The sequence below is a fragment of the Oncorhynchus mykiss genome, chromosome 15, assembly GCF_057628025.1.
Source record: "Oncorhynchus mykiss isolate SJ-2025 chromosome 15, ASM5762802v1, whole genome shotgun sequence".
Classification (NCBI taxonomy): Eukaryota; Metazoa; Chordata; class Actinopteri; order Salmoniformes; family Salmonidae; genus Oncorhynchus; species Oncorhynchus mykiss.
This window is the reverse complement of record NC_143036.1, coordinates 20,964,672-20,978,630: the sequence shown is the minus strand read 5'-3', so window position 1 is coordinate 20,978,630 and position 13,959 is coordinate 20,964,672. Positions and strand designations below refer to the sequence as shown.

At 42.1% G+C, this 13,959-nt stretch overlaps 1 protein-coding gene across 1 annotated transcript in view; it reads right to left on the bottom strand.

The window, feature by feature from the left end:
- The window catches only part of ofcc1 (orofacial cleft 1 candidate 1), a 102,397-nt gene that overhangs the window by 21,069 nt on the left and 67,369 nt on the right, over positions 1-13,959 (bottom strand). The window contains exons 18-19 of the mRNA XM_090199082.1: positions 12,058-12,221; positions 2,581-2,740 (exon numbers count right to left, since the gene is read on the bottom strand). Of these exons, the coding sequence (XP_090055208.1) occupies positions 2,581-2,740; positions 12,058-12,221 (324 nt within the window). The remainder of the gene's footprint in view (positions 1-2,580; positions 2,741-12,057; positions 12,222-13,959) is intronic.

Here is a 13,959-nt window from a genome sequence, read left to right as displayed (position 1 = left end):
CAGATCCTTAGTTAAATTGGTATGGCACAGATCCTTAGCTAACTTGGTATGTCTAAAAGTGAAACGGGCACATTGCTAGACTGGACTGTAAATATATTTATTTCTTGAGAAGGCAACAACTGTTGATGCAATTATTAGAAAATGGAAGAAGTTCAAGATGACGGTCAATCACCTTCGGTCTGGGGCTCCATGCAAGATCTCACCTCGTGGGGCATCAATGATCATGAGGAAGGTGAGGGATGAGCCCAGAACTACATGGCAGGACCTGGTCAATGACCTAAAGAGAGCTGGGACCACAGTCTCAAAGAAAACCATTAGTAACACACTACGCCATCATGGATTAAAATCCTGCAGCGCACGCAAGGTCCCCCTGCTCAAGCCAGCGCATGTCCAGGCTCGTCTGAAGTTTGCCAATGACGATCTGGATGATCAAGAGGAGGAATGGGAGAAGGTCATGTGTTCTGATGAGACAAAAATAGAGCTTTTTGGTCTAAACTCCACTCGCCGTGTTTGGAGGAAGAAGAAGGATGAGTACAACCCCAAGAACACCATCCCAACCGTGAAGCATGGAGGTGGAAACATCATTCTTTGGGGATGCTTTTCTGCAAAGGGGACAGGACAACTGCACCGTATTGAGGGGAGGATGGATGGGGCCATGTATCGCGAGATCTTGGCCAACGACCTCCTTCCCTCAGTAAGAGCATTGAATATGGGTCGTGGCTGGGTCTTCCAGCATGACAACGACCCGAAACACACAGCCAGGGCAACTAAGGAGTGGCTCCGTAAGAAGCATCTCAAGGTCCTGGAGGGGCCTAGCCAGTCTCCAGACCTGAACCCAATAGAAAATCTTTGGAGGGAGCTGAAAGTCCGTATTGCCCAGCGACAGCCCCGAAACCTGAAGGACCTGGAGAAGGTCTTTATGGAGGAGTGGGCCAAAATCCCTGCTGCAGTGTGTGCAAACCTGGTCAAGAACTACAGGAAACGTATGATCTCTGTAATTGCAAACAAAGGTTTCTGTACCAAATATTAAGTTCTGCTTTTTTGATGTATCAAATACTTATGTCATGCAATAAAATGCAAATGAATTACTTAAAAATCATACAATGTGATTTTCTGGATTTTTGTTTTAGATTCCGTCTCTCACAGTTGAAGTGTACCTATGATAAAAATTAGACCTCAACATGCTTTGTAAGTAGGAAAACCTGCAAAATCGGCAGTGTATCAAATACTTGTTCTCCCCACTGTACATAGTTGGCTTCAGCATAGTCTAAATTGAAATGGTGTGCTACCACAAAACATCTGAACAAAATCTTTGCATTTACGATGAGGTGGCAATTATCTTTCACTTACACTCGCCTCGGTTGACAGGTATTATAATATCTCATCAGAAAGTCACTAAATAGTTTGGGAGGCTTTACAGGGAGGCTGCAGTACAGTACAAGCTGTAGCCATTTGGGAGTGTATGAACTTGAGAGAGAGAGCAGGAAAGTTAATAAGAGATGTATGCCACTAACAAATTGTACAGAATAAATTAAATGGGGTTGGATCGCTATGTTCTATTTTCTTATCTGCAGAAGTCACATTTTCAATCACTATGCATAGATTCCCCACCGCCGTGGTTACATGCTAATACAGTGTCATCGCTGTGTCATCCTCACCGACCCATAGTGCCTGTCAGAAGATGACAGCTTCCCTCAGATGAGAATCATTTCATGGGGACGTTGGAATTTCCTGCACCCACAACCTTCTGACGTCGACTTGTCCATGCTAAGTTCACATTAACCAAATGCCTGTTGCAGTGTGTGTGTGTGTGTGTGTGTGTGTGTGTGTGTGTGTGTGTGTGTGTGTGTGTGTGCATGCATGTGTGTGTGTTGATTGAGTAGTCTTTCTTTAATGAAATATCTTTGGAAATTGGTTTCTACAGACTAATCAGGCAGCCCGCTAGCTGAGTTTCTGTTTTGGTAATTATCTTGTACTAATTAGAATGAAGCTAAAGACCTTTGAGATGAATTCCTTGGCTTTCTGAAATGTAACTAAAGAAAATGTAATGATAGAAAATAAGCTTATTCTATGTATCTTCTTAGAACTTAATATCTTCGTTAATAAAGTGTCCAAATTAAATCTAGTAATGGACAATAACTGGAGTCTATCTTGACCACTCTTCTAAGTCCCTCGCTAACCAATCAGCTCACCCACAGAATATATCCCTTTGGTCCTAGACCCTAGCGGGCATGACCCGCGGTTACAGACAACCAACCACAATTTCTCTGCCTGTTAGATGGAGCAATCTAATGGATTAGTATCAACAGGGTCTTTCTGCTCATCCTCTCAGTAAGAAAACAACCATTAATCCAATTAAACACTTACGACTTGAGGACAGCAGAGAGCAGGGAGCATGGCTACAGTACTGTGGTCATAAGAAAGGCCTTCTCACACCACTGAGTTGAGCTGGCCTGGTTAGGCATCCACCATAGTTAATGAAACAGTGCTGAAAAGGAAAATGTGGAAAGAAAATATCCGAGCCAGCCCAGTTTGGTTGGGGTCAGGGTTTAGGCACATTAAGCGGGCTAGTTGGCTCACCTTGCGTCTTTCTCCGTTGAAGCCCCTCCACTGCTCGGCCTTCTGGATGATGTAGTCTAGTTCCTGGTTGGACACCTCCAGGTCCCGGGGGACGAAGAAGGATCCCTCGGTCACGCTGAGACGCTGGAAGATGTCCAGCATGCGCCCCTCGTTGTGGAGTCTGGGGGGAGGGTGTTAAGGTGGAGGGAGGGAAAGTGGAGGAGATGAGCCATGAACCATCATTGTCTGCCACTCTGCCTTCGTAAAAGGCCACCAAGGGTAATTTGTGAAAACAAGGAACAATATTGCCCTACTCAGCCCAACGGTGTCAAAGTTCATGACTGTACTCATGGTTTTGTTGGCTAGTCGGTTGCCAAACCAAGGTCACATCCTAATTATATTCACGTTAGTTTCACGTCGGCTAACGTTCCACAAACCGGTTTCCTGACCTTTGGGACACATTTCATCTGACGAGCCTCGGCGGCATTGAATGAAGCTTATCGTTTCGATGTTGTCTGGTGCTTACAACTAAAACCCAAATCATGGTGTCCAGTGTACCAGAAAACATCCCCAACGTTCTATTAATTGAATTAAGCATCTCATTCCAGACTCAGTATGCCGTTTAAAATGGAGTATCTGAATTGATCCACAGAACGCAGAACACAGAGGACAAGAATGCAGGCAAATTGGCCTTGGTGAGTGGGAGGGAGGCTACGTTTAGTTAAAAGGAGCTGGGCTGGCAGTAAGTGGGCGGTATGGAACAATCAAGATCACGGGAGACTCCAGAAGACTCCACAAGGCGCTTCAAAGATAGCCGCCAGGGGATTGGCTGCTATTGGCTGCTGATTGAGTGGCCGTCTGATGAGGTGGGTCTGAGTCATGTGGCCACGCCAGAACGCGTATTGATCGGAGTCTCGAGGTGACTGAGCATCAGCCGGCTAGCTTTCTCCACAAGCAACACAGACAACAGCCCACAAAGACACCAGCGCTACACAAACAAACAAATGCCTTGGCCAATCATCAAACGCGCGCAACCTTTTCCCCTACCAAAGAGATTCTCCGCAGTCAGGGGGTAATCAGTTAAAACTAACATCAAGGAGAGCCAGCTGTATACAAGGATACTGGATAGATAGAGCTTTGAACCCAGCATCACTCCTATCCAGAGCTCTTGGGAGAGTTTGCTACTCTTCTGTAGTACTCTGACTTCAGACATAAGAATAGCTTGCATTCATCATCAGATGTGCTCTTTTCATTCATTTATGCGCCTCTCTCTCTTAGTGGGATTCACCGTCTTTCATTGCGGAAAAGCCTTGGATATGCACAATATGTTTGGCAGAAGTGCTGTTCAACAGTTCTAAACTATGGTACCAGTGAGCATTTATTTTAGTGGAAAACTGTTTGGAGCTGTTACATAGACAATAATAATTTGCCTATTTTTATCATGTGAAATCATTAAGATATAAAGTGGGAACAAAGATACAGTTGAAGTCGGAAGTTTACATACACCTTAGCGAAATAAATGTAAACTTTTTCACAATTCCTGATATTTAATCCTAGTAAAAATTCCCTGTCTTAGTTCAGTTAGGATCACCACTTTATTTTAAGAATATGAAATCAGAATAATAGTAAAGATAATTATTTATTTCAGCTTTTATTTCCTTCATCACATTCCCAGTGGGTCATAATTTTACATACACTCAATTAGTATTTGGTAGCATTGCCTTTAAATTGTTTAACTTGGGTCAAATGTTTCGGGTAGCCTTCCACAAGCTTCCCACAATAAGTTGGGTGAATTTTGGCCCATTCCTCCTGACAGAGCTGGTGTAACTGAGTCAGTTTTGTAGGCCTCCTTGCTCACACACACTTTTTCAGTTCTGCCACACATTTTCTATGAGGTTGAGGTCAGGGCTTTGTGATGGCCACTTCAATACCGTGACTTGGTTGTCCTTAAGCCGTTTTGCCAAAACTTTGGAAGAATACTTGGGGTCATTGTCCATTTGGAAGACCCATTTGCGACCAAACTTAAACTTGAGATGTCTTGAGATGTTTCTTCAATATATCCACATAATTTTCCCCTCTCATGATGCCATCTATTTTGTGAAGTGCACCAGTCCCTCCTGCAGCAAAGAACCCCCACAACATGACACCGCCATCCCACGGATGGGATGGTGTTCTTCGGCTTGCAAGCATCCCCCTTTTTCCTCCAAACATAACGATGGTCATTATGGCCAAACGGTTCTATTTTTGTTTCATCAGACCATAGGACATTTCTCCCAAAAGTACGATCTTTGTCCCCATGTGCAGTTGCAAATTGTAGTCTGGCTTTTTATGGCAGTTTAGGAGCAGTGGCTTCTTCCTTGCTGAGCGGCCTTTCAGGTTATATCGATATAGGACGAGTTTTGTTGTGGATATAGATACTTTTGTACCTGTTTCCTACAGCTTCTTCACAAGGTCCTTTGCTGTTGTTCTGGGATTGATTTGCACTTCTGCATCAAAGTACGTTCATCTCTAGGAGACAGAACGCATCTCCTTCCTTACCGGTATGACGGCTGCGTGGTCCCATGGTGTTTATACCTGCGTACTATAGTTTGTACAGATGAACGAGGTACCTTCAGGCGTTTGTAAATTGCTCCCAAAGATGAACCAGACTTGTGGAGGTCTACAATTCTTTTTCGGAGGTCTTGGCTGATTTCTTTTGATTTTCCCATAATGTCAAGCAAAGAGGCCCTGAGTTTGAAGGTAGGCCTTGAAATACATCCACAGGTACACCTCCAATTATGTCAATTAGCCTATCAGAAGCTTCTAAAGTCATGAAATCATTTCGGGAATTTTCCAAGCTGTTTAAAGTCACAGTCAACTTAGTGTATCTAAACTTCTGAGCCACTAGAATTGTGTTACAGTGAATTGTAAGTGAAATAATCTGTCTGTAAACAATTGTTGGAAAAATGACTTAGTAGATGTCCTAAACGACTTGCCAAAACTAAAGTTTGTTAACAAGAAATTTGTAGAGTGGTTGAAAAACTAAAATATTCCTGGATATTGCTGTCAGACTCTTTTTTTGTATGGCGATCTCGGAAGTGCACTGTAACCTCGTAACATTTCGTATCCCCCTATGTTACGGTGTGAAAACAGTTTTGATGGGCACACATATCCAAAATAATCTATGGAATGCCCAGGGGAAGCAGAGTATTGATAGCTAAAGAGATGGAGAAAAGTATTTTGTTTGATTGCAAATATGCGGAGGGAGTTGAAAAGAGAACACACAGAAGGCTGTTGTATATAACACCTCTCTCTGGATTACATCTTCAAACCAAGGGCAACCATGGCATCTGGTGACAGAGAGGTACCTTCAGGCGTTCATCTATGTATACGGGTAAGAGAGTCTAGATATCTACATTTTCAGATATTATACGCTTCTAATTTTGACAGAAAGTTGTTTCCATTGCAAGTTAAAGCGTACTGTTAGATAGCTAGCTAATTTTAGCTGGCTGGCTCACTAGCTAACATTACATGTATGATCTGTGTAGTAATATTATTCATATCTCTGAAAGACATTTGCATTGCTAATTATAGCTTAATGTTAGCTAGCTTGCTAGCATTGAACCCAATTGGTTGGCTTTATCTACCTGCAGATTCATGCATGGTAGTAACGTTATAAATTGGGATTATGGTTCATTGTTTAGCTAGCTAGCTACATACAAAAAGACTTCACTATTCAAGTAACAATTTCACTATACCGTTTACACCTTCTGTATCCTGTGCATGTGACAAATAGACTTTGATTTTATTTGAAGGTAATGTGAAGAACAACATGACCTGCACCAGTCAAATTAGGATACAAAGTCAGGCTAAAGAAACAGTGTCCAAGTTCTAAAATTCTCCAGTAAAATGCCCTGCTTTTATTTCGTCACACTCTCAGCTATTTTCTGTAATTAGCTCGCCATTAACTTTTAAATAATGATCTTGTTGTGTGTTTTTTTAAATGTAATAATTAATAAAATGAGCTAAAGTTAAGTAATTGTCAGCTATGATATGGTAATTATTTACACTGGCTAGCTAGCTAACAAGCTAGAAACAAACCAAAACAATGTTTAGAAAGTTGCTTTTAGTTGCCTGGTTTGCTAGATTGACATATACTTAATTTATTTTTCAAACGGATGGGTTTATTGATGTTAAAATACACCAGTTATGCTATTTTAGACCACCAGGCTGCTGATGTCAGGCAGCCTGTCGTTTTTGTGTGCTATTTCATAAAGACAACGACAAGTTTGATGTAGGACGACAATAGAATGTTCATGATGTCACTGCGACAACTGTCTACAGACATAGCCGTAGTATAAACCAGCTTTTACTCTTTAAATCTTTGATTGTTTAGTACACTACTGTACTCACTCTGTTTAGCACATGGCCTCACATGTGAATCCTAAAATAGATGGGTGGAGCTAAGGCTTAAGTGAACGTGAGCGATGCTAAATGGGTGTAGACAAAGAAGAGCTCTCCAGTAGGTGCACCAAAACTTTCAAGGGACATTTTCTCAAAAGTTGGGTTATTTTCTCAAATGTAAGTTTATCAACTTTCAAAGCAAAGTTACTTTCCCATTGTTCCTCAACTGTAGTATATGATATACCAATTTCTAGCTCTACTTTTATTGCATCTTCTCTCCTTGTCGCCTTCTCAAAACCCACTGGATGAGAATGTCAGAGGTCCTTCCCTCTCACCTTCATTTCCAATGGGTTTTGAGAAGGAGGCGAGGAGAGAGGACGTGAGGGATCAAGGAAATGTAATTGAGATTCTTCCCTTGTTTCCCCCATTCTTCACCTCCCTCTCAAAGCACATTGGGGTAGAGGAGTGAAGGTTCCTCCCCTCAGGCTACAATGCACTCTCAAGGAGAGGCAAGCAGTGGAGGAAACAAGGACAGAGGAAGCAAGAATTTGACAGCTAGTTTTCAGACACAGACTCTCTCACACTCACATACACACTCACACACAATGCTTGAAGAGTTTACTGATTATAATGATTTCATTATTGGTTATTATTATTGTCAGTGATTTTATTGACAGAATCCATTGTATTATGCTAATGTATTATATCAACTATTAAAACATATAGAAATGCTGTTGTTTATCTTTTTCATTCTTCAAGGATGTTTAGCATGGCTATAAATTATAGAGAAGTTGACTAAAGCACAAAAAAAACTAGCAACTAGGCATGACAAAGAAACATGCGGTGTCCATGTTTCTTGTGACATTTTGAATGACATGTCGGTGTTTTGTTGTTGCTACTGTAGGTGGTGTTATGGTCTCATTGTGCCCAGCTAGTCTTTAATTCTGCTAGAAAATTATATTTAAATGTATATCAAACCATTTAGAAATGTTGACCATGATGTCACACATTGGCCCATTTATTTATAGAAAGAAAGATCTGTTAAATGGTAGCTGCTAATTAATATTAATCAATGGTGTCAATTATATACACTGAACAAAAATATAAATGCAACATGCAACAATTTTAAAGATTTTACTGAGTTGCAGTTCATTTAAGGAAATCAGTTAATTTAAATAAATTCATTAGGTCCTAATCTATGGATTTCACATGACTGGGAATACAGATATGCAAACATTATTATAATTAGTTATTTATTTAACCTTTATTTAACTAGGCAAGTCAGTTAAGAACAAATTCTTATTTATAATGACGGCCTACCCAGCCAAACCCTCCCCTTACCCGGACGACGCTGGGCAATTGTGCGCCGCCCTATGGGACTCCCGATACAGCCCAGGATCGAACCAAGGTCTGTAGTGACGCCTCTAGGACTGCGATGCAGTGCCTTAGACCACTGCTCCACTTGGGAGTCTATGGGTGTCTGGTGTCTGGTGAGTATGCAGGCCATGGAAGAACTGGGACATTTTCAGCTTCCAGGAATTGCGTATAGATCCTTGTGACATTGGACCATGCATTATCATGCTGAAACATGAGGTGATGGTGGCGGATGAATGGCACGACAATGGGCCTCAGGATCTTATCACGGTATCTCTGTGCATTCAAATTGCCATCAATAAAATGCAATTGTGTTCGTTTTCTGTAGCTTATGCCTACCCATACTATAACCCAACCTCCACCATGGGGTACGATATTCACAATGTTGACATCAGCAAACCGCTCGCCCACATGACGCCATCTGCCCGGTACAGTTGAAACCGGGATTTATCCTTGAAGAGCACACTTCTCCAGCGTGCCAGTGGCCATCGAAGGTGAGCAGTTGCCTACTGAAGTCAGTTACAACGCTGAACTGCAGTCAGGTCAAGACTCTGGTGAGGACGATGAGCAAGCAGATATGCTTCTCTGTGATGGTTTCTGACTGTTTGTGCAGAAATTATTTGGTTGTGCAAACCCACAGTTTCATCAGCTGTCCGGGTGGCTGGTCTCAGACGATCCCACAGAAGCCGAATGTGGATGTCCTGGGTTGGTGTGGTTACACGTGATCTGCGGTTGTGAGACCGGTTGGACGTTCTGCCAAATTCTCTAAAAGTATGTTGGAGGCAGCTTATGGTAGAGAAATTTACATTACATTCTCTGGCAACAGCTCTGGTGGACATTCCTGTAGTCAGCATGCCAATTGCACGCACCTTCAAAGCTTGAGACATCTTTGGCATTGCGTTGTGTTTCAAAACTGTACATTTTAGAGTGGCTGTTTATTGTCCCCAGCACACCGTCAGGGATGTAAACAAATTTGATCACAAAATTTGAGCGCAATATGCTTTTTGTGCGTCTGGAACATTTCTGTGATCTTTTATTTCAGCTCATGAAACATGGGACCAACACTATACATGTTGCTTTTAGATTTTTGTTCAGAATATTTGATATTCCATATCAAATCATTAATATCTGTATTCCACATAGATAGTCACAACATTCAACACAATATATCTCACTTCTAACCATTTTAGCCTTCAAACCAGGTCTAAGGAGCATAGTGTGACAGAGAGGAGGTCCAGAGAGGGTTCAGCCCATTCAGTGTGTGCGCGTGTGTGTGTGTGCGCGTGTGTGTGTGTGTCTCTGTGTGTGTGTGTGTGTGTGTGTGTGTTTGGTTTTACTATCCTTCTGGGGCCCAGAAGTCCTCACAAGGATAGTAAAACAAGCTAAATTCGGACAAGTGGGGACAGTTCGCCAGGCCCCACAAGGAAAACAACTATTTTAGGTTTCGAGGTTAGGGTTAGGGTTAAGGTTTAAATTAGGGTTAGGAGTTAGGGGTTAATGTTAGGGTTAGGTTAAGGACAAAAGGAAAATATGATTTTGAATCAGAATCATCAATTGTTTGGTCCTCACAAGGATAGTGAAACAAACGTGGCTGTCTCATCCCCAAAGCCCCTAACAGACAGACAGACAGACAGACAGACAGACAGACAGAAGACTGGATCCAGACTCATTCAAAGTACTAGATGGAGACCAGTCCCTCTCAATACAAAATTGAGAGGGACTGAGAGGGACTGAAGACCCTTTCCTTCTCCTTTACATTGTAATCATTCTACAATCAATGTCACCACCTCTATTTGTGAAGTTTTTCGGTGAAGGAATAAAAAATTACTGAAATATATATATTTTTCAGCCAATGAATCAAGGCAGCCTAAAATGTAATTAAAAAAGGATAACAGTTCATTCTATCTATACATATAGCCCCAGGCTTTTTTTTAGAAATAGGTCACGAGCTGTGTCAGAGCTCTCCCTCTGACAGCCAATAAGAACATGTAACCCATAAAATTATCAGCCCTCCTCAGCCTCGTGCCCTATATTCAATACAATCCACCCGGCGACTGAGTGGCAGAAATCATTAATACTGGCTGCTGTTTTAATATTGTCCATTTAGTGCTGAGCCGATAAGCGGCCGCTTACGGAAAATGAAATGGTACCCTTTTTTCCCCTTTCGGACCGATTCTAAACTGATTAATTCAATTGTGGACTTTTTACATTTCGAAATGTTAATGGGATTCGGTCTAATTTCAGGGTACGAAAACACACACCTTTTGATGGGGATGTGGTACAGTATTTTATCACATACTCAACGTTTTTCCTACCTCACCACTCCCCCAAAATTAGGCCTACAACTGAATCTTTCCATTATGTAAAAGAGAATTGCCTTTCGGGAACGAAAAATAGGAGAAGAAAATGTAGGAAAATTGGGTACAACAGGCCTACAAGTACATGTTGTATAAAACAAATCTTCAGCTTGCAATAATCACTAATCACCATCAAACCCCAACTTCCTTAGTAAAACATCAATTGAAAGGAACCACTCTCATTGGCTGTTGTTCTGAGCCAATCAGATTAGAGCATTGCTTTCTTCACAGGACAGAGCGACTCATGGGAGAGATAAGTGCTAAAGTGGTTTGCAGAGCCCCATCACAACACAAACACTGCTAGCGCTAACGTTCCACTAACGTTCCAGCAGGGGTGACCTCAATCTGATAGACTTCATCTGATGAGCAGCTCAAACGTTGTCCATCTACTCTAGCAGCAGGCCCTTCAATATGGATACAGCACAAAGATGAAACATACACCATACACCATATCAACTAATCGTATTATGCAAGGATGTTACATACTCACGTTATGTAAAAACAAATCTACCTAGTTCCGAATTAGCCACGCTTTACATCTTCTCTTACCGACTATGGAGCTGCGTTCAATTCGACAACCTTGTGTGGCAGTTCGCTTAATGCATAACTGCATTAGTAATTGCATGAGACTCTAAAATCACAACCGATTAGATCAACACTTGTTTTCTGCGGACATAGTTGAGTGAAAACACAGACACACACACGGATTGAGGGGGTCTGGGGGTTGGTTATTTGGGAGTGGGTATAGGAATTAGTGGACAGGACTGGGTGTTAGAGGGTTTTTACTCTTCATTGGCAGGGTGTCCCCATAGGCTGGACCATCTAAAAATACCCCAATGATAATTCCTAATTCGCTAGTCGCTCTTCCTGTGTGCTTCCCCAGTGTTGTGACACTTTTCAGCCACTAGGAAGGTCAAAGACGGAGGACTCAAAGTCGACACGAAAGCCCAATGTGACAGGACAGGTCTGGAGCAAGATCCATTTCTAGTTCAGAAACGGGCTGTTTCGAGGAACTGAGACGTCAACTACGACATGGTTTCTGAAGCAATGGGAGATGCCAATAGTATTATAATAGTAGCACTACAGTACTACAATACATACACCATGAAAACCCTAGTAACGTGTATGAAAACACATTAAGCTTAGTACTGCATTCAGTGCATTAAGCATAGTACTGCATTCAGTGCTGTTCAATTGATATTTCATTAGCATTAGCGAGTCCCATTTTTCCCGTGTTTCTTATGTCTAGCCTCATCAGCACCGATGGCCAATTTCAATATTAGAATGAATTCAGAATTAAATCAACTTTATCTTCTATGTTTTATCCTACAAATGCATTAAATTAGTTTATTTGGGCATAATGCCTCTGCATGTTTGTGCTGACCTGAGGAAGTAGAGGTAGAGGATGGTGGTGGAGAGGAGGAAGAGGATGGCATAGAGGAAGAGGGTGATGACCACTCCAGCTGCCCCTGATTGGTCGGTCCGGTAGAAGTGCCAGTAGAGCTTGGCTGCATCCGCAACAGGAGACTCTGCACTGTAGGACAGACGCTGAACACGCATAGAGCCTACAATTCAGACCCCTTTGTCTTTTTCCACATTTTGTTCTAAAATTGATTAAATTGTTTTTCTCCCCTCATCAATCTACACACAATACCCTATAATGACAAAGCAAAAACAGGTTTTAGAAATGCAAATGTTTGACATAAACCCCTATCCGAAATATCACATTTACATGAGTATTCAGACCCTTTACTCAGTACTTTGCTAAAGCACCTTTGGCAGCGATTACAGCCTCAAGTCTTCTTGGGTATGACGCTACAAGCTTGGCACACCTGTATTTGGTTTCTCCCATTTTTCTCTGCAGATCCTTTCAAGCTCTGTCAGGTTGGATGGGGAGCGTCGCTGTACAGCTATTTTCAGGTGTCTCCAGAGATGTTTGATCAGGTTCAAGTCTCTGACTTGGCTCTGACTGGGCCACTTAAGGACATTCAGAGACTTGTCCTGAAGCCACTCCTAAATTGCCTTGGCTGTGTGATTAGGGTTGTTGTCCTGTTGGAAGGTGAACCTTTGCCCCAGTCTGAGGTGCTTAGCGCTCTGGAGCAGGTTTTCATCAAGGATCTCTCTGTACTTTGCTCTGTTCATCTTTCCCTTGATCCTGACAAGTATCCCTGATGCTGAAAAACATCCCCACAGCATGATGCTGTGACCACCATGCTTCACCGTAGGCGTGATGCTTGGCATTCAGGCCATAGAGTTCAATCTTGGTTTCATCAGACCAGAGAATCTTGTTTCTCATGGTCTCAGAGTCCTTTAAGTGCCTTTAGGCAAACTCCAAGCGGGCTGTCCATGTGCCTTTTACTGAGGAGTGGCTTCCACCAGGCCACTCTACCATAAAGGCCTGATTGGTGGAGTGCTACAGAGATTCTGGAAGGTTCTTCGATCTCGACAGAGGAACTCTGGAGCTCTGTCAGAGTGACCATCGGGTTCTTGGTTACCTTCCTGACCAAGGCCATTCTCCCCCAATTGCTCAGTTTGGCTGAGTGGCCAGCTCTAGGGAGAGTCTTGGAGGGTCCAAACTCCTTCCATTTAAGAATGATGGAGGCCACTGTGTTCTTTTGGACCTTGAATGCTGCAGAAATGTTTTGGTACCCTTCTCCAGATCTGTGCCTCGACATAATCCTGTCTCGGAGTTCTACGGACAATTTCTTTGACCACACTGCTTGGTTTTTGCTCTGACATGCACTGTCAACTGTGGGATCTTATATAGACAGGTGTGTGGCTTTCCAAATCATGTCCAATCAACTGAATTTACCACAGGTGGACTCCAATCAAGTTGTAGAAACATCTCAAGGATTCACCTGAGTTCAATTTCGAGTCTCATAGCAAAGGTTCTGAATACTTATGTAAATAATGTATTTCTGTTTTTTTTTCTTCTAAAAAACTGTTTTTGCTTGTCACAATGGGTAATTGTGTGTAGATTGATGAGGACATTTTTTTATTTAATCCATTTTAGAACAAGGCTGTAACGTAACAAAATTTGGAAAAAGTCAAGGGGTCTGAATACTTTCCGAATGCGCTGTATATACACTTGATTAAATACAAAGGACAGTACAGTACATCTACAGTGTAATCTACAGGTAATATAAGAGGTCTCCGACAAAGAGAAAACTGGGGAAAGTGTTTGGTTTGCACATGCATTTATCAAGGCCCTCTGTGGTATTCCATTACGTGAGGAAATATTATACTGTGCTAATATCTCTTCACTAATAACCATATGATTAACCAT